Genomic DNA, 25,247 nt, shown 5'->3' with positions numbered 1-25,247 from the left:
AACCTAAAAGTCTTTCCACCCTGAAAGCTCGTCCTGAGTGGAAAGTAAAATCAAGTGTATATTGAAGGGTAAGATTTCATTATCTTGCGTGAGTTTGTGGTAAAAACTTCTCTCTCTGAGATCAGGAACAAGACATGAATATCTGCTACCATCACTTCCATTAAACGCTTTACAGCACAATAATTGCGAGAAAAAGACGTACATGGTATGAGCATCAGGAAGGAGAAAGTATAACTCTTACTGCTTGGAGATGACGTGACTGGGTATATAGAAAAATTAAAAAGGATCCATAAATAAATTATTTGAGTTTAATAAATAAATTTAGTAAGATCACTGAATACATGATCAATACAAGTTGTACTTCCATGTCTCAGCAACAAGGAGAAAAAGGAATTTTTTAAAAAATTCACTTAATTATTTTTTAAAGATCTTATTTATTTATTTGAGAGAGAGAGAGAGGGAGAGAGAGAGAGTATGCAAGCAGGGGGGAAGGAGTAGAGGGAGAGGTAGAAGCAGACTCCCTGCTGAGCAGGGAGCCTGATGCAGGACTCAATCCCAGAACCCTGGGATCATACCCTGAGCCGAAGGCAGACACTTAACAGGCTGAGCCCCCCAAGCACCCTACAAATACCATTTAAAATAGTACGACCAATATCAAATGCCTAGGAGGAATCTAACACAAGATGAGTAAGGCTTTTACATAGAAAATTATAAGACAGTATTGAGAAGAAGAATTAAAGAAGACATAGATAAATAGCAGGATATATGATGTTTGTGGCATAGGAGACTCAGTATCATAAAAGTATCATAAAATCCCAAAATGGTTTGTGAATCTAAGCAATCTCAATGTAAATCCCAGTAAGACTGTGTGCATGTGTGTGGCGACTGACAATTTGACTCTAACATTAATATGGGCATAGAAAGTGCCAAGAACAGCTTAGACGCCCTTCACAGAAGAGAACAAGGTGGAAGGTCCAGCTCTCCTGGAGATTAAGACTTTTAACAAAGGTACAACAACCGAGGCAGCGTGGCATTGGCACAAGAGCAGACACATAGATTCATGAAGTGAAACAGAGCGTGGAAACAAGACCTTTGACAAAGGCAGCATGGTGTGACAATGGGAAAGTCTCTTCAACAAACGATGTTGGGCCAATTAGATAAACACATGCAAAGAAGGAAACTTGCTAAACCATATTAAAAAATCAATTCTGGGTATATTATAGATATAACATGGAGAAGGTAATACAAGAGAGCTTCTAGAAGATACTGTAGGAACATCTGGATGGTGACTTTTTTGTCAGCTTGCCGGGCCTGGGGATGCCTGGAATAAACATTATTTCTAGCGTGTCTATGAGTTAGTGGAATCAGTAGGATAGACAGCCTTCCCAAAAGTGGGTAGGGATCATCTGATCTGCTGGAGGCCTGAAGAGAACAAAAGTCAGAGGAAGGAGGAGCTCATCCTCTTTTCCCTGTCTCACTGCTTGAGCAGTGGGACATCTTATCTCCTCTTCTGCTGCCCTCAGACTGGAATTCACGCCATCAACTTTCTTGGTTCTCAAGCCTTTGGACTCCATTAAATTACCATCGGTTTTCCCGGTTCTCTAGCTTATAGACGGCAGATCACGGGACTTCCCAGCCTCCATCATCCCATGAGTGGATTCCTCATAATAAATCTCATTTAAATCAATATAAGTATATTGAGACACATATATTGGTTCTGGTTCCCTGGAGAACCATAATACAAACAAGTCTTCAGGATTTTGATTAAAAGTTCTTAAATGGGATACCAAAGAATTAACAATAAAGAAAAAGCCTGATACTCTGAACTATATTGAAATGAGGAACTTCTGTTCATTTAAACTCTACCAAAGAGAGTAAAAAAGTGAGCTACAGAGTAGAAGATATTTGTAACATGTATAACCAAGAAAGGACTCGTACTCAGAATAGAAAGAACAATAGATCAATAAGAAAACCAGAAAACCCAGTAGAAAAATAGGCTGAGATTTGAAAAGGCATGCTACTGACTGGACAGTAGACATGAAATCTCATACACTGTTGTGTGTTAAACTGGTACAATCACTTGGGAAAACCATTCGGCAGTGTCTGCTGAAGTGGGTATTTTTTCTGTGATTTAGCCACTTTGCTCCTAGGTATATACTCAATGATTTCTAATAACCCTACACTGGAAAAGAACCCCATGTTGGCTGGATTATGCTGACTGGACAGATGGATTCGCACAAAGTCAACTCTTCCAGCAGTGAGGAGGAATGGACGTGGCTAGAAGAACATCTTTGCAGCAACAAAGATGAATTCTCACAAACATCACCGGGAAAGAAAAAAAAATCAGACAGGAAAGGGAGTATATGGAAGGATTCCATCCATATGAAGTTTGAGGCTGGGCGAAATGAATTTGTGGTGTTCGAAGTTAGGATGGTGGATTCCTTTTGGGAGGAGGGGAAGGGCAGGAGGGAAGCTCCCAGGTACCGAAATATTCAGTTTCTTGATTTGGGTAATACTTCTGTGGGTGTATTCATTTCTATTCTCCTTTGAACTAGATGTATAGCTTTTCTCTATGCACTTTTCTCTATGCACATCATAGTTCAAAAATATGCTTACCAGTGAGTTTACTGTGAAAATCTGTTTCCCCACACACTATGGAAAGCAGTGGAATGGCATCCCTGTCCACGCTGAGACACAGATGAGTGTCTGATGGTGTCTGATGTGTCTGCACCATCCCCCCACTGCTGGATCCCACACTTTCTCACTCTCAGTTCTGGCCTCAGAAAGCCAGCATAAGGGGCGCCTGGCTGGCTCAATGGGCTAAGCGCCTGACTCTTGGTTTCGGCTCAGGTCATGATCTCAGGTCTTGGGATACAGCCTGTGTTCAGTGTGGGGTCAGCTTGAGACTCTCCTACTCCCAGTTACAAATCAATCAATCAATCAATCTTTAAGAAAAGAAAAGAAAAGGCAGGAAAAGCAAGCAAGCCAGGAGGAGCTGAGTAGCTACTGATTTGTCCTTGGGCTGAGCACCCAGCCCGGGGGCATGGAAAACCTCTGCTCAGGCAGCTCAGGGCTCTAAAACCTAACCTCGGGCCCCTCTGTCCCCTGTTCTCTCAGGAGGCAGAGAAAGAGTGCCGAATCCCTACGGCTGATCGAGTGTGTCTCCCTGCCCTGGCCACCTGCGGCTTGCACTGCATCTGTGGGAGACAGGGTGATGGGAACCGTCAGGCACGCTGACCCAGGCCTTGCTGCCCTCCCTGCCCTCGGCACTCCGCGTAGCTGAGGCAGGCCCTGCCTCCACCAGGTATCCCGTGGCTCAGATGGTAACTGGGCTAGAAGGCTGCTGGCTCCACCTCTCCTGTGGGGTTTCACCCTGGGCAGCGCTCAGAGACAGGGTTTCCCTCTCTGTAAAATGGGAGTAGTGCTCATCCTGCCTTCCCATTCTGTAGAGAAAGCCGAAGTCCAATGCTCCCTGCATTTCTGGCCTCCAAGGTGTGGAGGCTGTGGGTATGAGGTGGTGGGAGGGTCCAACGTGCACCCCCTCCCACTTCCCTGGCTGGTGTGGAAGGGGGAGGAGTGTCCCCCCTCTGATCCATCTTGGCTGCAGCAGCTTGAGCTGGAGCTGGTCCCACACCCCACCAATGGCCCCCGCACCTGCCAGTGCCCCACAACGAGGGCCGAGGGCCGGGATGGGAGCAGGGAGCTCACACCTGCACCGGGCACATTCCAACCTGCTGGCTGCGGCTGCAGGCCTGTACCATGAGGTCGCTCCTGGCACCTCGCTCTGGTTGCAATGCCTCCAACTTCCCTCCTCTCCCTGGATTTCCAGCTCCCCTTTCTCCTAACCAGGGGCCTCTCCAAGAACAAGAAAGGCTTTCTTCAGTCGGACTGGCAGTGTCGGTGGGAGGTCTGGGGGCTCTTAGGTAATGTCACCACTTAGCCTGAGGAACTGGCATTGGGTCCCAGGTGTGGATAAAAAGTATCACTTCCAAAGCGCAGGGAAGTGTTGGTGTTGGTCTGAAGTGGTCGGGGATGCTGGGAAATACCTCCTCTGCTTATTTTAGGTGAAGGACTAGAATGGGAACCTAGCAGTGGGGAAACGAATTATTGGGGCTTAATTATCAGGAGCCCCTGCTCTCTCCCAGCTCTAGTGTGGCAGCTGGGCCTCTGGGACCTTGTGCTCTAGCAGCAAAAACTGCCTTTCAGCTGGGCTGCAGCCTCTCCAACCCCACCCCTGCATGGGGACTGAGCCGCACTTCTGGTGGGCTGTTCCCACTAGTGACCCACTCCTCTGGCAGGCAGGCGATTTCAGCTCGGTGACTTCCCATGGGCCTGGCTGGGACCTGAGACTCTCCCTAGGCGGTACTGCTCCCTTCTGGTCCTGCACGGGGCGGGACTGTGGGGAGGTCTGAAGACTCCCTCCTGCCCTCTCCTGCCCTCTTCTGCCCCCTTCTCTTCTACGGCTGGCCTGCCGTCTGCCAGCAGGTCTGAACCAACACCAGGAGCGCTGCTGCGGGTCTGAGAGTTCGGGGGCTGCTCACTGGACTGCTCACTCGTTGGCTGGCAGGCAGAGGGGCTGCACTTCTGAGAGCTACATGGGACATGGAGAGTCCAAGGCACAGAGTGGCGGCCTGAAGGCTCAGAGATTTGTTGATGGTACCTAGGGAAAAAGCTTTGGCTTGACTTGGGTGTTGATTGGAACACGTAAAAGCCTGGGGGGGGCAGCGTCCCCCAGGACCGTGAGGCTGGCTGGTTACCGTGAGGTGTGCCAATGCCCAGCAGAGGGACAATGACAGATGGTGTGCCCTCCACGAGCAGCTAAAAGTCAAAGTGGGACAGCCACAGGGGGCCCCCTTGGCAGCTTGCAAAATGGTGGCCCTTCCTCTCTCAGGAGGCTAGCAATGTCCCTGTGCTGGAAGACACATACAGGTCCCTCCCCTGTCCCCAGGAGTGTCCCCTACCTTTCTGGGCTGTCAGGCCCCTGATTAGGGCTCAGGGCTAGTATGATGGTCCTGCTGGGGGTGTGCGGGGCCTGATAAGGGGGGACAGAGATTCTATACCAAGAGTGAGAATCAGCCAGCAGGATTCGAGGGGCATGATCAAAGGGACAGAAGACGAGACATAAGACGAGATGAGCAAGAGTTCATGGACTTGGGGTATTCTGTGGGATGTGCAATTTGATGCCCCACAAAGGCCCAAGAGGGCACACTTGCTCCTGGGGTGGCCCTTAGAGGCCCAGAGACAGTGATAGCTGAGGCTGAGGGAAGTGGAAGGGCATGAACTGCCCTGGCAGACAGCAGAGGAAGGAGGAAAGAGGCCGAGGGAAGGGGCCGTGCTGGCATGGATGAACTACTGAGAAGTACCAGAAGACCCAGCTGAGGCCTGTGTTCTGTGGGAGCGCCTGCAGGACATTCCTCCACCGGGGTCAACAACAATGTACGATGAAGACGGATACCAACCCACGGAGGAGTCTGTTGGCGCCATTCCTCTGCAGGCCAGAGAGGACAGCAGGAGAGGCAGTTGCAGAGCTGGGTTCGCTAACACTCGCAGACATGATGATGCCTGGGGTCCTGGGGGCCAGGGATGACGTGGCACAGGCCCTTCACAACTGCCTGCGCCAGCTGCTGCCAGGGTTCTTCAGACTCCAAGTTCATCAGGGCCAGGAGATGGGAGGGGCCGTTTTCATGGGCAGTGAGGGCGGGACAGTCAACCAGGATCAGGGGAGGCGCAGGCAGGGAGGTGTGTGGAACTCAGGGGAACTTCCTGCTGCTCCTGCCCCACTGGGAACAGACATACAGATACGCACCAACCCTGGCTCAGAAACCTCATGACGCAGGTTTGGGTCAAACCACCGGCTAAGACGCCAAGACCTGCTCAGGTGCTGGCTAGGGGTGAGAAGTATTTGGGAGGGACAGTAGGGGAGAGGGAGGAGAGGCCCAGCAGGGACCCCGAGTTCTAGTCCGTGATGGAAGCAGGAGCCTATCCCATTCATTTCTCCTTTTGAAGCTCCTCCTTGGGAAGAGAGGCCCGCAAGAGCCACAGAGGAGCTGCTCCCCACAGTGGGGTGTAAAGGCAGATCTGAGGGGGCAAAGGGTGGCCTGGGGCTGCCCTGGGAGGGTGGCTCCCATGGGATCCGAGACTACTGCAACAAGCAAGGCTGGTTCAAGGCCACTCTACTGGCCTGGCCTAAGCCGTCTTGGAATCAGGCTGCAGGCTGAGCCTCTGCCTCTGGCCTGCCTTTCCTCACCGTCTTCTTCGCAGGGGAAGGCTGGTGCCATGGTCTGCAGCCTGTGGCCGCTCCTGTTGTCGCCCTTCATCCCCCTGTGCATCTCCCACACGCTAATCCTGTCTGGGACACTACTTGTCAGGGGACCTGAGCTCACCTGGCATGGCCCCATGATGGAAACAAGAGAACAGAGAGAGAATACTGTCTCTGCCCCCTGGGTCTGCTCTGACTGTGCCGACAGGGTCCTAAGACCAAACTGAGGATACTGAGCCAGCTAGTTCCCTGGGGCAGGCCAGCATGCTAGGAAGGCCTCAGGTCCAGAAAGCACTATGTGCCCGGGGGCTGAGGGCAAAGAACCCAGGTGGGCTGGCAGAGTCCCGGGGCCCGGGACCTTTCTGGCAAGAAAGGCCAGAAAGGCCAGTGATGTGAGTGATGAGGTGCCCGTGGGCTCTGGAGAGCAGACAACGCGAGGACCAGCACGGCCCTCTCCTCTGGAAAGCCGCAATGTTGCATTCCTCCCACTTGGGTTTAGGAAGGTGTAAAGGTGCTGAGCTTAGGAAAATCCATCTCACAGGGGGAAGCTTTCTTGGAGGCCTCTAGATGTTGGCTATTTGCCGTGGGTTTCAAGGTGCCAACATGAGTCCTCCAGTCAGTCAGGAAAACCCAAAGGATTTGGTTTCATTAGTTTAGCAAACTAACCCATCCCCAGAGTAAGATGGAGTTGGGGGGGAGCTGGTGGTCTCTGGACTGGGGTGAGGCACAGGGCTGCCCAGGGGGAGTGGAGGGCACTGCAGAGCTGCAGCCTGGGTCCAAGAGGGCCCAGGGCACAAGCCACATAGGCAAGCTGCAAGGTAGAACACCGTGCTTGGTAACAGTTTCCTTACACAGCCATATCACACTTCCCTTCATGCTGTTCTCCCCCAGCCCTGAGACATATGGCCATCTTCATGCTCCTGACGGAAAGACCGCATCCCAGAGGGGGACAATGACCTGCCCTGGAGAAGACCGGCCAAACTCCTATTTGTGATGACAGGTCAGGAGCCCATCCAATGGACCAGGCTGTCTGCTTCCCTAGGAGTCAGCAGGGGTTGGAATCCCAGGACTTCCCAGACAGAGAGCTTCTAGGACAGAGCTGCCAAGGAGAGGCTAGAACCAGATCTCACCCCTCCTCCCCTGCCCCAAGATTTAAGCTCTGGAGAGAAAAGCAGGTGGTGTGAAGGCACAGCCTGGGCTTTGGAATTGGCTCACATTGGGGCAAAACCCAGGCTCTGCTCTTGACCTTGGGCAGGTTAAGTGCTCTCTTAAAAAAAAAAAAAATCTGTAGAATTATGAAAATAAGATCTGTCTGAGTGGTTGTGGAACTAGGACTAACTCAGGTAAGCCCCTTGCCCCACGCTGGTGATCTGTGGGCATTCGTGAGCTAGTAGTTCTGATCACTATTACACTGCATGGACCAGAAAATTTGAGAGGTCATGAACAAAGTATCTGGCATATTTAAAATTGTCATTGTTACTGTTATGCCTCACCATCAAGCAAAAAAATGTAAAGCAGTTGATGTAAATAACTATAATCACTACAATACTTACAGAGTTAAAAATCAATTTTTTATAGCTTTTTTCTTCTACATGTTAGTTCTTCAGAATTCATAAATTATCCAAGGAGATAGTTTTCCCTAATATCAGGAGTAATTTAATCCTTATCATAATCGTATAACAAATGAAAAGCTAAGGCTGGAAAGAGATTTGACTCCCAGGAGCCAGGTTCCCTCTCTAAAAGATTATGTTAGGTCCCCCACCCACTCCCTTCCTCAAGTATGGTGTACCAGGTCCTGGGCTAGGCACCAGGGGCACTGAAGGGAGCAAAACAAGGCCCTGAGCTTACAAGGGCCCAGGCCAGGACAGGGAGCAGCAGGTAAACCAATGCCCAAACTGTCCTGTGTTGAATGCTGAAGAAGGGACGGGTGAGGCGGAGGACCATGGAGGAGGAACACTGGTTTCAGCCCTTTGTGACAGTTTTGAAGGGCTGGAATGGCTTCCTGGGAGATGTTTGTTAGGGGCTAGAATGATTTTCTGGAAGTAGTAAAACTTAGCTAAGAGTGGAAGGGTCACCCCCAGATGGGTGGGGAAAGGGCCGTGGGAAAGAGTGGGGTTCTAGAAATAAGGAACAGCCTGGTCACACAGACACACTTCACACACGAGAGACCTGAGGTGGTCTGGGAGGGGTGGGACATAGGGGACGTTGGAGCAGGTGGGGACCTTGCCCCTTCCACTAGTCCAGGGCCTCTGAGGGCCACGCAAATGTTCATTCAGCTCTGTAGCCTCAGTGCCTAGTGCTATACTGGTCCCTAGCAGAAACCCTCAGAACGCTGCATGAACAAGTGCGTACTCAGATTCGCATTCAGTTCATTCAGACCTGTGGTTCTGACGAGATGGTAGACTGAATGGATGGGGACCTCCTTCCCTACACAACCACAGGAAAATGAGGAAATACATGATTAGAACCATTTGAATATAAAACTAAGCATCAGAGAATAATGGGAAGATCCCCAGTTACCTAAAATAAAGAGGAAACTAAGTCAAAGCCAGAATCTTTATCATGGAAGCTGGGGCTGGGATGATCAAACTCTGACACAGTTACAGGCTCTAGGATTTTCATGCCCACAGGAGGAAGAAGACCTGGCCAGGGAAATGGATCCGAGAGTCAGGAATCTAGGAAGGGCTGTTGGTCTTTAAACAGGGACAGGAAGACCTTTCTCACAGCCCGGAGAGTCCGTACGTGAAGCAGAGCAGAGGTCTCTCCTTCGCAGAAAGGAGATTCAAAGCCCACATGGCATGGGTTGGTGTAGAGGCTGAATCCATCCTACCCAGCTTCCGGGAATCCTAACAGAACTAGCTGGGCCTCTGGAACCCTGGGGTCTTGGTGGAACTAACACCGAAGTGATGAACACAGACCCCCACAACTCACGGCTCCCATGGTGAAAACAATCCCGACTTAAGACGGTCTCCTGATAAAAAAGAACAACCAAGTGAGGAAGTGCGCCACCACAAAGGCAAGGTGACAGACATAACTTATGCAAAAGATAGTACTCTTAAAACTAGAGATAATTGGACACTTCAAAAGACACGATATGTGTCATCAAAATAAATAAAGAGATGAAAGGGACAGAAATCATAATAAAAACTAGGGCACTAAAAAACTAAACTAAAACCCAAAATTAATAGGCTGATTTTAAAAAGCTCCAAACAGAACTTCTAAAACTTAAAAATAAAACCCAAACCTTCACATTCGAAAAGAGTACTAAACAGCCCATTATGAACAGCTACAGGGTCAGTAAACTCACAGATGTTTTTGAGGAAGTGCTGGAATTTGTCACTGGCAAAAGAAAGGGAGATGGAGGAAAAGAGCAGACTGATAACACGGCAGGTTTCTAACAGGAGCTCTAGGAAAGACTGGAGAGAATCAAAGAGAGAGCAGAGAAGAATTTCCAAATGGAAGAACCACACCGAGCCCCCAGCAACATAATAAAAACGATTCTACCCTTTGACTGACTGCCGTAAAACTATCGAACACCAAAGTAAAAAATCAGGTCTCAAAAGCAACCAGAATGAAAAGTTATGCAAAGCTCCCTCTGGTGACAGAGAGGATAGGCTGGAGGTCAAAGAGCCAGAGGCAGTGTGCCAAGTAGTTCCTGGTCCCCGGCACTGTGAGGAGGGTTGTGGGGACAGAGGCAAGGGAACATTCTGGACACAGTTCTCCATCCATGAAAGGTACAACTGTCCTTACAGTTGTTCTGAAGTCTGAAGCAGCTACTTTCCTCATCTGCACTCCCATAGCCTTTGACTCCCCCCACTGTGGAGCGTGAGTCCCCCAGGGGAGCTGCAGTGAGGTCTGCTCTTTGCACAAACTCCTCAAGGCCCTGGAACAGGTGTAAGTCATCTCTTGTGCCCCAGTGCCTAGCACAACATGTGGTATGGGGCGGGAGCCTACTGAACGCGTGACTGACTTATGAATCACATACTCGCTCTTCGTGGCCTCTTCCTAGGCCCGTGAAGAAATCTCCAAACCTGAGTCTGAGAAACGACTCTCAGTCAGCCCCAGGTTCCCTGGATTGCATATTAAAGGCAGTGAAGCTTTCTACAGCAGAAAAATAGAAGGTCCGTGGTGGACACTGGTAGCACCTGTTGGCGTGGTGGGGAGAGGCCTCACGTCTCTTAGGGGCACATGTGACCAACTTTTGAGGGGCTAAAGGGATAATCTGAGTGAAGAGCTTTACCAATCTGGCTCCAGGCACAATAGGGCAGCTACCTTCTTCTAATGACCTCGGTTACGAATGCTGACCTGAGGACTGTGCCCTCTAGCCCAATAACAGGCAGGGTCCAAGTGCAGCCGGATATCAGATATAGACCAGTCCCAGGGCCTGTCCTCCCTGGAGCCCAGGGGCAAGCATGAGCCCCTTAATGCAGATGAAGAACAGGATGGCATGGGGCCAAATACCAGGGCCACCAGGATGTTTCCAGGGAAGGAAGCTGAGAAGAGCATCCAGGGAAAATAAAAGCAGAGTGCCTATTTGCAGGGCGACTCCATTTGAAGGGAATGACCACTGGGGACCACCATCTCAATGATCTCAATACTTATTTACACCCTCTTCGCGGATGGACTGAATTTGACAGAGCTAAATACTAAAATGACCATGAGTTATTATAGTAAAAGCAGTAGTTTCAATAATGAATTGTACCAAACTAATCTTCAGATATCAAGCTAATTTCTTAGGCAAACCTTCTCACTATGCGGCTCTTGCATTCGTGTGACTTGCCTGAGGAAACATGAACTCCTCAGAGCCTGGGGTGAAACAGCCTTATTTCCCAAACACCCCTGTCACACCAATACTGGGATTCAGGCACTCTAGGGGAAATGACCCTAAAAGTGAAGAGAGGAACACAGACAGGGCAGAGCCCAGGGGAGAGGAGAAAATCAGTCAAGCTCATGGGATTCTACAGGCCTCCCTTGGCAATTCACATGTGGACAGAGAAGGCTGCCTTTAGACCGAGTGTGTCGCCCCCAGCAGACAACAGCCAACGCCATGCCTACCAACCTCTTCCCTACTCGTCCTCCCTGAGCTGCTGCCCCGGCTCATGGAGGTAGGCTTGCGGCCACTGGCAAACGAAATGGAAGCCCTGACGTAATTCTTCTGTTTGGGCAGGAGAGGCACACTTACTATGGGCACTTGACGTGCTAGGCTGTAATGATGTCCTTAACATATCATTTCCATCCCCAGGACCATCATTCCCCCAGTTTTGGCGGAAGGCATCCTTAGTCCCATTGTTCTTAACAGATGAAGAAACCCGAGGCTCAGAGGTTAGGACATCTGCCCACACACTGCTAATGAACCGCGAGACTGCCTCTAGGAGGACGAGCGAGACAGAGCCACAGCAAGGGGTCACTGAGACGTCCCACGGTCTGTCGTCCTCCCACTGAATGAAATGGCTGCCAACCTCTTTCTCGAGAAGCAGGGAGTCGGGCCAGAACTGGAGTGTGTCAGCACCCTGGGCTGAAAGACTGCTCTTGCTGCCACTATTCATGTGCGCAGGGCTGCCATCGCCCTGCCATCCGGCGGGCACCAATGTGGGGAGCGCAGGGCAGCATGGATGAGCAGATTATGGCTGGCATTTCTCTAACTCCCTAGTGACGCCTGCACCTGCCCCCAGGAGACCTACTCAGTGGTCCCCATCCCTGGATCCAAGAAGTCCAGCCCTGCTTCCCTGCCAAATTCAGCATTATGAGACGCCGAGATGGTATCTCAACACGACAGCCCAGAAACCCTGGAGCTTCTAGAAACAGTGCCATCCAAGAGGAAAAAAGATGCTGTTAAGGGCACTTGGTCAGTCTTTCCTAAGTGATTAATCCGGTAGGAACAGAGGGTACACAACAGCTTACTACAGCATCCTCTAAAGATGAATGATAAGAGTAACACCTTGAAACTAATATGGATGGAGATTTCAGTCACAAAGGCGCCCAGTAACCCATCCACCCTGTCCCCATAACCCCTCTGGGGAACCAGAGTAGGAGTTCTTCAGGAAGACCTAAGTTTCTCTTCTGGAATATAAAGGACAGTTCCACTGGCATGTGCTTACTGGATTCCTTCCAGTGAGTACCATTAAATAGCTCACATAGTTAAACAATCAGTCCGCAAGTCCAGGTTGGGACTGTTCCTGTCACTGACTGGGGTTTCCGAAATAGCAAGGCGGGACAACAGCTGTTGTTCATCTATTCTCTTCCCAGAGCAACTGGGTTCATGGTGACTCTTCCTCACACGGCTGTGGTCAGTGACCCAGAGCAAGTTACGTCCGTTCCCTAGACTTCAGCTCCTGCACATACAGCAGTGGTAACAATGGAGGAAAGCTCTTCGGGGTGCTATCAGGGTCACACAGGATAAGAGATGTAATGTCCCCAGAGGTGTGCCTGACGCCCAGTGTGGGGGCTCACTGGTAGCTGCCATTGTTGCTCATCTCACCACTGTCATTGTTATCAGCGGGCACTCACTGTGTCACAGACAAAACTACACAGTCAGGAAAGTAGTCTGTGGTGAAGGAAAGAGCTCCTAGAGCAACCTTCCAGGTGCCCCCTTTCTAATAATAAGATTACCTACTTGAGTCTCTGTAAGGACCCAGAAATCCCCCGAGTATAAAGCTCACAAGGTAGACTAACACAACAAAACCTAGTCACAGAGGTGAGGTCAGACCCAAGGGCACAAGCCAAAGTCACTCAGTGAACCAAACTAGCAAGCGTGGCCTTGGAGACAGGTGGTGGCGGTGGGGTGGGGGTGGGGTCCCCCAGAGGAAAAACTGACATCTGGAAAGGAAGGTTGCTTCTGAATAGATGTGTCATACCTCCCACACAAGTACTTCAAGTCCTACATTTAGGAGCCCAAGAGATTTGACAGGAGAAATAGTTCTGTGCCAGCTCTTTTCCAGGAGAGCCCCCCCAAAGTGTGAGTCCCTTCCTGACAAGCCTTTGTCAGAGAAGCCCGCTGTGACAGAACCCACAGGCGCTGCCCCCTCTGTGGGACAGGGTGAGGGGAAGCTCCTTTCTTCCCCACCCAGTGGCTTACTTGTTGCTGTCGCGGTACTCGTAGATGTGACATCCTTGAGGCAGTCCAGTCTCGTGATCCAGAGTGAAAGCAAGTTTCAGCTGTGGGAAGAGAGAAGAGAGAAATAATGAAGTCAAGGCAGCATGTGCTCTTCATTCTGGCTGCTGAAATGAGGAAAAAGTCACGACCTGAGTCGAAAATAAAAGTCGGACACCCAAACCGACTGTGCCACCCAGGCGCCCCTAACTAGAATTTTAAATAAAAACTTGAAAAAAAAAAGAACTAAAGTTTTAGAAGTAGAGTCAACAGGATATGCTGAGGGATTCTATGTTAGGGAGTGGTGAGATGGGAAAAGAAGAAATCCAAGACAGTTCAAGTTCTTGATTTGGACAATCAGGTAGGTTCCATGGCTGAGTGGGAAGACTGAATCTAGAGGTGGCTAGAAAGCCGAAAGTTTGGTTTTGGATGTGTCAGCTTTGAGGCACTCAGTAACTTTCTCTATTAGGGGAGATCAGGAACCAGATCTGGTAATGAGGTCTTGTTGCTTTCTGGATTCCAGAAGGGCGTGCTCAGGTGAGTGCAGAATTCAGGGAAATTGTGTGAGTCCTGCTAGAGCTGAGGTGGTGAGGGCAGCTTTAACATTTCTAAACCTAAAGCCAATTATTAGATTTACAGATTAACCAGGTTTTTAAATTGCCAGGGAAATTTTAACTAAAATTAACTGCACATCAGGATACATTATTCTAACTTTTTTTTTTTTTTAACTGCAAGGCTGTTAACACAGATCTGCATCATTAGATGCTGGACGGGTTTTCTCTTCCTGAGAGGGAAAAGAGCTTGTAGGAATGGTTTGTCCTCTTATTGACCCAGATGAAAATACAAAAACAGAAACAATCCCTTCTTCACCATCATGAAGCCAGGAACTTCAAGTCAAAGGCATGTTTTCCCTACAGAGCCCTGCTTGGGCCTTCCCAACCCTCTTTCAGCAAAATCGAAAATCATTGTTTTTTTAAAAAAAAAATCTATTAACTATACCATTTTCTCTTGACCTCTCCCTTTGTGGCTGAGGCCAGGCCTATATTCACTGAGTCCATTTCAAAGACTGCTCCACTTAGAAATTTCCAAATCTTTTAGCTCAGGATTTATAAGCTTTATGCAATTTATGAATTTATGGCTTAGAAAAATTATCATAAATGTAAGAGCTAACGTTTTTCTGTGAAACTGTTCACTTCAGTATCATTTACTGGAAAGACTCGAAAAGCCCAGCAGTGCAGGTGGCCAGGTAAACTATGACACAATCCCACGCAGGGTAGCAGCCATTCAACTGTTTCTGAAGGATTTTGATTGATCTGGGAGAATATCTGGATTAGTTGGAAAAAAGCAGGATGCATATGTGATTATATACCAAGAAAACTATGTAAAACGGAACAGGGACCACCTAGAAGAAAGACCGGAGGGATCGATGGCAACAGTGTTCCTCTCCTTTCTTTGCATTTTCCAAATTCTTTAGGATAAATCTAAGGAGCTATGAGCCACAGTCCTTAGTCATGAAGGAATTAAGGGAAATTTCATTCTTGAGGTCAAGAAACTGTGTAAATATCAATTCAACATGGAGGTGACTGGGGAGGTGCAGGGAGGGGACGGGACAGATGAGCACTCCTATGTACTGAATGGAGAACTCATATTTATTGAAAGCCTACCAAGTAAAGGCTCTCCTTTACCCTGACCACAACCATTTGAAGTAGGTATTATGATTTCCTTTTTACAGGGGAGGAACTTGAGGCTAAGAAAGGTTAAGTAATTTGTCCAAACCACAATTAGAATTTCAGCTAAAACCCACACTCTTTGCACCTCACTGGAACTAGAGGACTCAGCGATGGTCTGGACAGGAAGACTGCCGGGGAGAGGTCAAGGACAATGTTTAAGGTGCTCTCCCTCGGGCAGCAGGATGGATGGTGCTGCTACTCACCGTGACCAGGAGGAATAGCAGGTTTGGAAGGAGAGCTTGAGTTTAGTTTGAGAGCGCTGATTTTAAGGTGCTGAGAGGCATTGTCATGCAGATGAACAGCAGGCAGCTTGTATAAACAATTCTGAATTTTTTAGGCAAGACTGTGATCTGGAGGTGCAAAATTTGGAAGCCTCTGGATGGTAAGATGGTAACTAAAGCCACTGGTGTGGACAAGAACACACCCAAGAGAGTATATAGAGGGAAAACGAGGTCTTTGCTAGCACAGCTGGGTTTTGGAGCAGTGCAATGCAGGTTAAGGAGGAGGGGCAAGGGAGTTTTGAGTTCTGTTGTTACAGGAGCCAAGAGGAGAACATATCTCAAGGAGGGAGCAGTCAGCGGCATTCAATCCCTCTAAGAGGTCAAGTAAGAGAGGAACTGGCATCCAAGACCAAAAAGAGTCCATTGGAGTTAGCAACAAGGACTCACAGGAGAGGGGGGGAAGCAGAGGGCAGGGCGTGATTGGGTGAAAAATGAGTAGAAGGTAAGGAAGTGGGGATTGTGAGTTCATGTAGTTCTTTTAGCAAATTAGACGGTGGTGGGGGAAGAGTCAAGATGAATGGATTGGAACAGGACCGGACAAGAGGATGGGGCTTAAAGCAGAGCATGTGGTAGGACAACAGGCTGTTTAAATGCGGATATAAAAGAAGCACTACAGAGGGCAGGCTCGAAGACACGAGAGAGAGGGAGGTAAATGAAGAGTCAAGGTGGCTGAGATGACTGGAGGAACGAGAGGACGCCAACGCGGAAGTGGATGACCCTTCCTGCGCCGTAGCAGTGGGGAGGGCTGGGCAGGGATGCAGATGTATCTGTGGATTTGGCGGAGGTGTGTGTGTGTGGGGGGGGGAGCAGGATGGGGGATGGTGGTGGTTTGGAATGTTCCAGTCTGATTTTTGTTCTTTTCTGAGAATTAGGAGGTCAAATAATCCACAAGGAATGGAGGGTTTGGTGAGGGAAGGAAAGGGGGTTGGGGGAAAGTGATGAAGGCTTGAAACTGTTTCTCTGGAGAGCAGGAAAAACCGTTGACCAGGGAAGAGCATGAGGGCTGCCAGGGAGCACTAACGGTCCAGCTGAGGCCACAGGAACTGAAGTTTCTATAGCAACCATCTGTCCAGATGTTGGTTGTTTTTTTTTTTTTTTTTTTTTTCTAGCAACTTAGACATTGGCATGAAGAAAGTTAGGTTGGTCCAAAGCTGAGCATTTGCCAGGAAGGTCTGAGGGAAGAATAATGGAGCAAGGGAGTAGAGATAGGATATTGGCAACAGATGGGCCAGAGACTCTAAGGGGGAACAGGTGAGAAATAAAAATGCAAGGGGCCGATTGGAAGAAAACAGAAAGATCTGGGTGACAGATGTCTTGTTTGGTGTTACTATTTATTGAGCATGTTATGCTCCTGTGACATGACAATTCTAAGTACTTTTTGCCCAAATTAGCAAATCAGTTGCAGGACTGAAGTGTGACCCATGTTGCTAACCACTGGACCACACCAGCCTCCTGAGTGTCCCTGAGGTCAAGGACTGTGAACTGTGGGAGTCACTGAGTGAGGGAGTGGGGGGCATTGGAGGCTGTGGTCAGAGAGTAAGTTTTCTCTGACCTTGGAGATGGGGCAGTCAGTCCTCAAGATAGGAGCAGAATGGAGAATTGGGAGGTTGGGATGAAAAGGTCTCCCATGAGAGGTCTGAAATTCACCCAGGATGATAACATGATGTTTCCCAGACAAGCTTATCCACAAAAGTGTATCACTGCAGGCGTGCAGGAATGTTGGTAAGTACCTACTTTGTGCAAGGTTCCACACATGAATGAAGGAGTGCAACTAGTCCATGCAGCAGACCGAGATGCCAAGCCCGCAGGCCTTCCTCCTTCCCAATGACACCCTACACTTACTCACCTAGTTACCCTCCCACACAGGCCATGGAATCCAGGGGGAAGCGGATCCAGTGTCCTAGGCTGGGCCTGGCCATTCTAAGGTGACCTTGTACACCTCTCAGTAACTGATCAGGAACCCAAGCCAATCAGTGCCTGGCATCTCCTGGCCTAGGAACTGGTTCAGGCAAGGCCAAGGGACCTAATGAAGCCCGTGAGATGTGAGGGGATGTTTGCTGAGTGCTTCTGGGCATGAGGGCCCAGAGCTGCTGAAGCTAGCTCGCTCTCAGCCTGAGAAGGAAGCCCAATTCACAGAAGAAACAGCCTTTAGAGACCCGCAGAAAAACAGAGCTGGATGCTTGGGGGAGCCAGGCCTGGTCCTTGTTGGCCACCCAGACCTCCACTGTTCTTCTGTAACATCCTCTCTCTAGGACACAGACACATAACATGTCTACCCACTTCTTGGTGCCACTCTCCACAATGCAGCTGAGTTATCTTTCTAAAACAAGCCTGATGACACTTCCTTCTTTAAATACCTCCGATGGCTTCCTGCTATTTGCCACAGGTATAAGAACTAGTCTAACAGCCAGTTAGACTAGTTGGGTTGGCTCCCCACGCGAACAAAAATGGACTGTGACGGAGGGATGGCGAGGGGGGCATGCACTGAGGAGAGGGTGCCAACCAGGGAGGACCTCAGGGAAGGTGACAGGAGTCTTAAGGGAGACACCTAAGCCTGCCTGACAGGGAAGGGTGCCCCCACGCTCTCATTGCACCTGCTGCAAAATCCCAAGCACTTGACCCTCACGGTGGAGCTCACTGTGTGAGCTTGGATCACGCCTTGTACTTTCATACCTACAGCCCTTCCTTAGGCTGTGACTGTTTCTAGAAGGGCCCTTCCTGTCTACCCCAGCAAGACCCCACGCATTCTTTGAGCTTCTCTCTGTGAAAGTTGGTCTTTCACAACTCTCTCCTCTGGTAACTGGAAGCAGGGCCTCCCTCCCCAGTGGTCCAAGGGCCCGGGGGGGCGGAGGGGTGACACCTTCACCGGGTACCCTCCACACGCAGAACACTCAGCACTGCCCACAACAGGTGCTCAGTGCACATCGCTGAGCTGACCAGGCTAGTAGAGAACAGCTGCCCAGTCATCTCCTACACGCCAGAGGCGCCCCCTGCAGGTTTCTGCGCCCCTCAGCATGCTCTGATCCTGGCTGGACAGATCTGTAGTCCCCCAGTCTCATCCCTGAGGTTGTCTGGCCTCCTCTAACTTCAGAGGTGAAGGAATCCTGCCTCACCTCTGTGCCCTCAGGAATGGCCACCAGATGAGAAGCCCATGTGCTCCCATCTTGCCAGCACCCCTGAAGATAGACACAGACAGTCTTTCACTCAAGAATAGTTCTTGACTGTGTCCTACGAGCCTGGCCCAGCAAGCACGCACCCAGGCCCTCCGGCTACATCAAGACCACTGGGCCCCACCCGTGGAGTTGCTCAGTTCAGAACGACTGTCACTGTGACACTTCACCAGGTCCATCTTTTGCCTTTCCAGAGGCAGCGGTGCTAGTCAACCTTTGCCCGGGGAGGACAGTTTCCAATTGTACCCCATTCCTGGAATCGGGCAAGAAGAGAAGGAGGCCCAAGAGGCAGTAAGGAGGTCACTCTGTCAGCCTCTACCAGCAAGACGGATCTAGTTAGAGGCAAGGCTTTCCTCTGGACAAAGGCCAGGCTGATCTCCCTTGGGCAGGAAATGGAAGAGCCTTTTATTTTTAGGGGCTCAGGCTAGAACCAAGAAGAGGGCAGGTGCTGGGGAACTAGAGTCTGAGACTCCTGCTGGGACCTCTTTAGATCCAGCCCTCCTGCTCCAGACTGGGCCCCAGTGGGCGACAAGGAGCTGGGCTGGGTGGAAGGGGCCAGGACTGTTGGGAGAGAATAGTCCTTTCACATTCACTGTGGAAGTGTGGGTTATAGTGTTGGGGTTGTCGTGCCTGCAAGCGGCCCTTCTTCAGTCCCTCTGGGCTCTGGGGCAGGGGGATGGCCAGGGAGGTAGCTGGGCCATGTTTCTTGCAGGTGGCAAGTAAGCAACAAGAGTTCCAGACCACAGAAGCCCCCTCAGGTGGACCGAGGCCGGAGAGGAGATGCCCCGGGCTAAGCAGCAGAGGGGTCCATGGAGTCATCGAATGTAACTCTTCAAGGACATGTGACCTTATTTTGTATGCCAATCCAGTGAAGCTGACGGGCCAGACTACATTCATGAGAATAATGGAAAAAGAGTAAGGGTCAGGAAAGGAAATGGGGCTAAAGGTGGCATGCCAGAAGTTCCCCTTGGCCAGTGAGTGAATCAGGTCTCAATCTGCTCAGAGATACAGTTCCAAACAGCCACGTTCCTAGAGTACATCACGCACAGGCCACTTGGTATTAAACCCCATCAGCTGAGGTGGACACCGGCTCTGAGCTTCGGGTGCTTTTGACAACGCCTGGCCTGACCTTCAATGTTGAGGAGTTGCCAACTTCATCCACAATAGCATCGAAATGACCTCCAGTGGACAATTGGGGTGGGGGGGTGTGTCTCTGACCATGGCCCAGACAGCCCTTGCAGGCTGCTTTGTACCTGAGGTGGGGACCTGGGCGCCAGGTTCCGAGTCCCTCTCACAGGGGTGGGGGCACTCTGCTCAAAGCAGAGTGCCGGGTCTGTAGCCAGGATCACTCTAGTTCAAACCAACATGGGTTCTCCAGGAGGCCTGCAAGCCTCCTTCAATCTGCTAGCTATTAGGACCGAGGTTCAAACGCGGGTCAAGGAGCAGCCTGGGAAGCCTGCGGCCGCCGCACAGTCGGCTCTCACCTCTCCAGTCCACCGGTCTTGCCGGGGTGTCCAACTCTTCCTTCAGCCCAAAGTGGCAAATCCCCCCCACACTTCCCACATCTCAGGCATGCCACTGATGACACTTTTGACGCGCAGAAGGGACCTCCACCTGAGCCTTGGTTTTGCCATTGAAAAATCGTATTAGAAGGAAATCTTCACGTTCTCCGAGGTGATCTTTAGTTTTTTTTTCTTCTTCAGTGTTTCTTGTTTGGTTTGGATCTCCCGAGCATTGTTTCTTTTTTTCCATCTCCTCTTTGCTTTCTTTTATAAGACAAAGATGCTGTGGACTTGGCTTCCTCTTGGTTCACAAGGATTCTACGGCAAATGTATTAGGTTTCCTTCTCCTAAGTCCACTGAAGTCTTTTTGGACTTGGAGAGAGCTTTTTAAGAAAGAACTTGCTCATTCAGCAGGATTTTCCTCCCCACCCCAAGCTCTGGTTCTGACCTGGAAAAAATAAGAGAGAGAAAGAGCGAGAGGATCTTGCAGTCCTGACGCTCGACTTCCCAAACCACAAAAAAGAACCTTGCTCCAGTAACGTAATCATGGAGATTTCTGGCACCCTGGTCTTTCAAGAAAAATACATCCATCTGCTGGCACAGGGACCGTCAAACTAAATCCTGTTCAGCATGGAGTTCCCGATTCATTAGTGTTGGAAAGTCTATGGTGAGGCTGGCCGCCCCGCTGGGTGACGCCTCCCTGCAGGGGCGTCTCTAAACCCCACAGCTGTGTTTTCACTTAAGGCCACTTCTCCTGACTCCACGGCACCTTGTTCCAGAGGCTCGTTCTATTCTCATTAAGGTTAAATATGACAGGACAAGGATTCTTCAATGCTGAGGCTTTCCTTGCTCTGAAGAAAAACTTGTTGGTCTCTAGAGCTCTGGGTGACCCGTCGGGAAGGCCGCTCTCAAGTGAGGAACCCAGGCCTGTCGCATCATGCTTAGTTGGCTTCCACGGACAAGCCTCCCCGGGGAGAGGAGAGTTCTGGCTTCTCCGGCCTGCCAGTCATGGTGCCTCCTCCACTGGGGCTTATTTCATGGCTCACCAGCAAGTCCGGGTGAGGAGAGCTCTTCTGGCCACTGCCTCACACCCCCTCTGCCTTTACTATGGGGTGAGACCAGCATCAGCAGAACAGGATTCCCCTGCTCGGGCTTTCCTGATAAGGCCTTACCTGGTCACGGGGCCACATTTTTGCTCCTCAGATTTCTGGGCAATAGGACAACAGTGACTACAAGGCGCGGTGAACAAGCATGCATGCAGCCTGTCTGCTCATTCCACTCACAGTTGGAGCATTCTGGATGATTTTCACGGCCCTATCCCTTCCCCCAAGCAGGACTGCCGCTTTCCTGATATTAAAATCAGAGACTACGCTGCCTAGCCACAGGAACTATGCTCACGCCTACAGATGTCACTTTACTTCTGCCTCCTTCCTGTGGTTCTAGTTTTTGGTCTTTCTTTCTATTGTATTCATTTCACTGTTTATTTCCTTCGTTATAAGTCTTCCCAAATCCTTTTTGGAAACAGAAGAGGGTATGTATAGCTAAAATAAGGGTCGTCAAAATATAAGCCAAACATACAAAGAAGTATGAGATCCAGGCAGATTCAAATACAACCTGATTAAACACTGATCATGACAGTAGGCATTCAGTTCATGGAAGAAAGAAAATGGGACATTCTCGTACAATCCTCAGAGCCAGTAATCAAGCTGGCTCTCTTCTTGAAAAAACAGGAGAGAACAGAATGATCTTCCAGGGAATTGGCCTCAGTTTCCAGGGACTTGAGGAGTTGGGGAGTTATATAACCCCAAGCTGGGAGCCAGCAGCTCTGGCCTCGTCTCCGTTCTATCCCAGACTCCAGGGTGGTGCTGGAGTCCTACTGGCCTTAACTTTTCCACCTGTAAAATGGAGCTGAATTCCTCTGTGGTCATCCACAGATTGTTTTATGGATGAATGTGAGATACTTTCTAGGTTTACTGGAATAAAGGATCCATAATAATCCCTGCTCTATCTAGGAGAAGAGAAGCTCTGAAGATTTTAGGGGGACCAGTGCTCACCTCTTTGGGCGGTTTAAATGAAAGAGAAGTGGCAGGGAAGAACTCTCCTGCCTATGGCTTTCTTAGCTAAGAGCAACTGTCAAAGTTCATGACTCGATTGCATATTAATTCTGCTTTCTTCCTCCCAGACAGAGCCAAATGTCTGGACATCATATTCTAGGACAACATCCTAAGGTCATTTCTGGTCCTGGAGCAGCCAATGTGCCATTGTTCCTGGTTCCTGCAACCTGGTATTGCCTGCAGCAGAGGACTCAGGGGCAGCCCCTGGGAGAAGAATCACGGTGCACCACCACCTAGTCACAAAACACCTGTTGATTTGAGAAGGCTTACTGGATGGTTCTGAATAATCTGGAAGGGACACTTTGGAGGCCCTGCAGTCCCTGCAGTTCCTATTGTCATCCAAGATAAACACTGGTATCTTAGCCCTTTTATTTATAAACAACATATCTAATGGATACCATCCTAACTCTGGTAAAAGCCAAACACCTGGGTTTTGTGAAGTTTGAAGAAAAGTACAGGAAGAAGTTTGCCCCTGAGATGAAATGCAAAGACTAAAACTACGGACGCAGGTTGGTGAAGGGTGCTAGAAAGGGTCAGGATCCAGTAGGAAGGAAAACGGACAGACTTTCTGTTTGCCTTGCTAACTGAAAAGTCAGCTTTGGTAACAGAGAATCCTTGGATAATCGCACAGTTGAAAATCACTTAAGAAATGACACATGATGTTAAATTCATGTGTCATTTCTGTTATAAAAATAAGTTTCACAAGAAGCTTAGGGGAATGTTTTCATTAAGCAGACTCTTATTTTCCCTCTAGCTCTTGTATACTCTTGCTAGGGGCTGTGGACTGGGATTCAGGGTGGGGGGCGGTCCAAGGCTCTCCCAGTCTGCACGGACCTTAGGGGGTCCTCTACTGCTCTTTCTGCCCACTAGACTGGACAAGTTCTCTTTCTAGCACATCTAAGAGTTCATGCTTTTGCTGCGACCCTCCAGCCTGGGACTCGGGCTTTACTAGATTAGGACGGAGGACATTCTCCTTGTGAAAATGTAGGCCTACAAACCACCCACCTCCACCACACACACATGCACTGGACACTGGGCACCGGCCGCACAGTCCAGAAGTAAAGAGCACAGCCTCATTCTCAGGCTGTCTGGATTTGACTCCTGACTTTTTTTTTTTCCTATTAGCTGTATTCCCTCATGGAGTTATTTACCTGTTTCTGTCTTGGTTTCCTCCCCTGGAAAAAGGGGAATAATACCAATGCCAATTTCATAGGGTTTTTGCGAAAATTAAATGAGGAAAACCACCTGAGAACAGTACCTGCCTCAGGCAACAAATGCTCCTGTTGCCCCAAGACCAGGGGTTGGTTCTCTTAAGGAACTGAGATCACACTGGATGGACAACGATGGCAGGCTGGGACAAGCTGGCTGGGACTGGATGGCTCCACTTGAGATCCCTCTTGAGCCTGAGGCATTTCCACAGTCGTAGGGTTCACCTTCCTTCCCGGGGGGCAGTATCTGGGAAGCCGGTGCTCGGCGCCTGCGACTCCCTGGGGGTGCTCAGAAGGAGGACGAGAGGCTTCGAGGTTGCTGGCCTGCCATCACAGGGCCACCCTGACGGTTCTTCTTGGGGGACCGGGCTCCTCAGGCCGCTCTCCGCAGAGGAGGTAGGTGGGGAGGCCGTGATACCCTGTGTGGGCCCTGCCAGCTTGGCAGACGGGCCTCACGACAGAGGATGACCAGCACTTGTGCCCCAGCAATGACTCGTCTGCTAATCTCCACCTGGGAGAGGAAGAGGCCACAACGACCTGCTACAGCATGGAGAGGGCTGGTTTCTGACAGTCCGGATACGAGAAAATTGCTTCTACCATGGCCGGATTCTTCTCATTTCTTCTCGAGCTGGAACATGTCTGTGGTTGTGTATTTAACTATCATGCTGTCTGCACTAGATGGGAAGCTCCCATAGAGAAATCCCGACTGATGACTCCTTGTGCTTCCCACAAGCCTCTGTTGACTAAAGAGGGGGGCTCCACAATTAGCAGAAATACGGCTTCCATATGCAACAGGAGAGGCTGCCAAGAGCTTCGCGCATGCAGGCTCTCCTCTTTTATTTATTTATTTATTATTTTTTAAAAAAGATTTTATTTATTTATTTGACAGACAGACAGAGATCACAAGTAGGCAGAGAGAGGAGGAAGCAGGCTCCATGCCGAGCAGAGCCTGATGTGGGGCTTGATCCCAGGACCCTGGGATCATGACCTGAGCTGAAGGCAGAGACTTTAACCCATTTGGCCACCCAGGCGCCCTGGCACTCCTCTTTTAAAGGTGAAGGAATGTAAGCTCAGGCCTCCCCGAAGTCAGCAATGTATCAAGCAGGTGGTGGCACCCCCAGAAATGGACCCCAAGCCTACCCAACTCCAGGATGCCTTTCCCATTCCCACTGGGCCACGCCTGCTGTTTCTTCTCTCACCAGCGGGCCTCTGTGCTGGAGGTGGCAGGGGGCTGACAACCACTGACTTCTCTCCTCTAGATCCTAACAGACACAGGGCAGGAAATGGTGTTCTGAGGGTTGGTCTTCCAAGGCCTCCTAGCTAAGGCATCACCAAAGAACAAGTTGGGGGGGAGGTGCGCTCCTCTGTTCGGCAGAACTGAAATCAAGAAGCTGGACTGAGAGGCCGAGCAGATGGAGCTGCCCAGTTTCAGATGGAAAGTTGGCCTGGAAGAAGAAGACGCATGGGTGGGCCCTCCAGAGGCCGTGGGCTGTGTGGACAATGGACGTGGCAGGTAAGGCCATGCAAGGGAGAGCAAGCGAGGAAAGGAAAGAGATGGACTGGCTCTGCTTTTCCAGTTCAGTGAACCCGTCCTCTGGTTGACAGGCTCTGGCACAAAGCTCGTCAGGAATAAGACCAGAAGGAGAGCCACAGGCTTCTCACCCCAGTCGGCTAGTCAAAATACCGGATATCAGGAACAAAGAGAGAAAAACAAGGTAACAACAACCACAAACTAAGATTTGTGGATAATATAGGACCTATTATTATGCTATTGAAAAAACAGATGGGCACTCACAGAGCTAATTTCTGTTATTTAAGTCATGGGCCCCTCTCCATGACTTCCTCTATAAGATGAAAGCCTCAGAAGAGATACTCTCTTTGGTTCCTTCTGGC

General features: G+C 50.0%; 1 protein-coding gene across 6 annotated transcripts in view; it reads right to left on the bottom strand.

The window, feature by feature from the left end:
- Nucleotides 1-25,247, bottom strand: part of DIS3L2 (DIS3 like 3'-5' exoribonuclease 2) — a 366,495-nt gene that overhangs the window by 25,202 nt on the left and 316,046 nt on the right. For all 6 annotated transcript variants that reach the window (XM_045078897.1, XM_004773468.3, XM_045078901.1 and 3 more), the window contains one exon: nt 13,335-13,414. In XM_045078897.1, coding sequence (XP_044934832.1) covers nt 13,335-13,414 — 80 coding nt within the window. The remainder of the gene's footprint in view (nt 1-13,334; nt 13,415-25,247) is intronic.

This window comes from Mustela putorius, unplaced genomic scaffold (assembly GCF_011764305.1).
Source record: "Mustela putorius furo isolate JIRA1106 unplaced genomic scaffold, ASM1176430v1.1 tig00000275_pilon_pilon_pilon, whole genome shotgun sequence".
NCBI classification, from domain to species: domain Eukaryota; kingdom Metazoa; phylum Chordata; class Mammalia; order Carnivora; family Mustelidae; genus Mustela; species Mustela putorius.
Note: the sequence above shows the minus strand (reverse complement) of the source record. Positions and strands in the feature narration are given on the sequence as shown.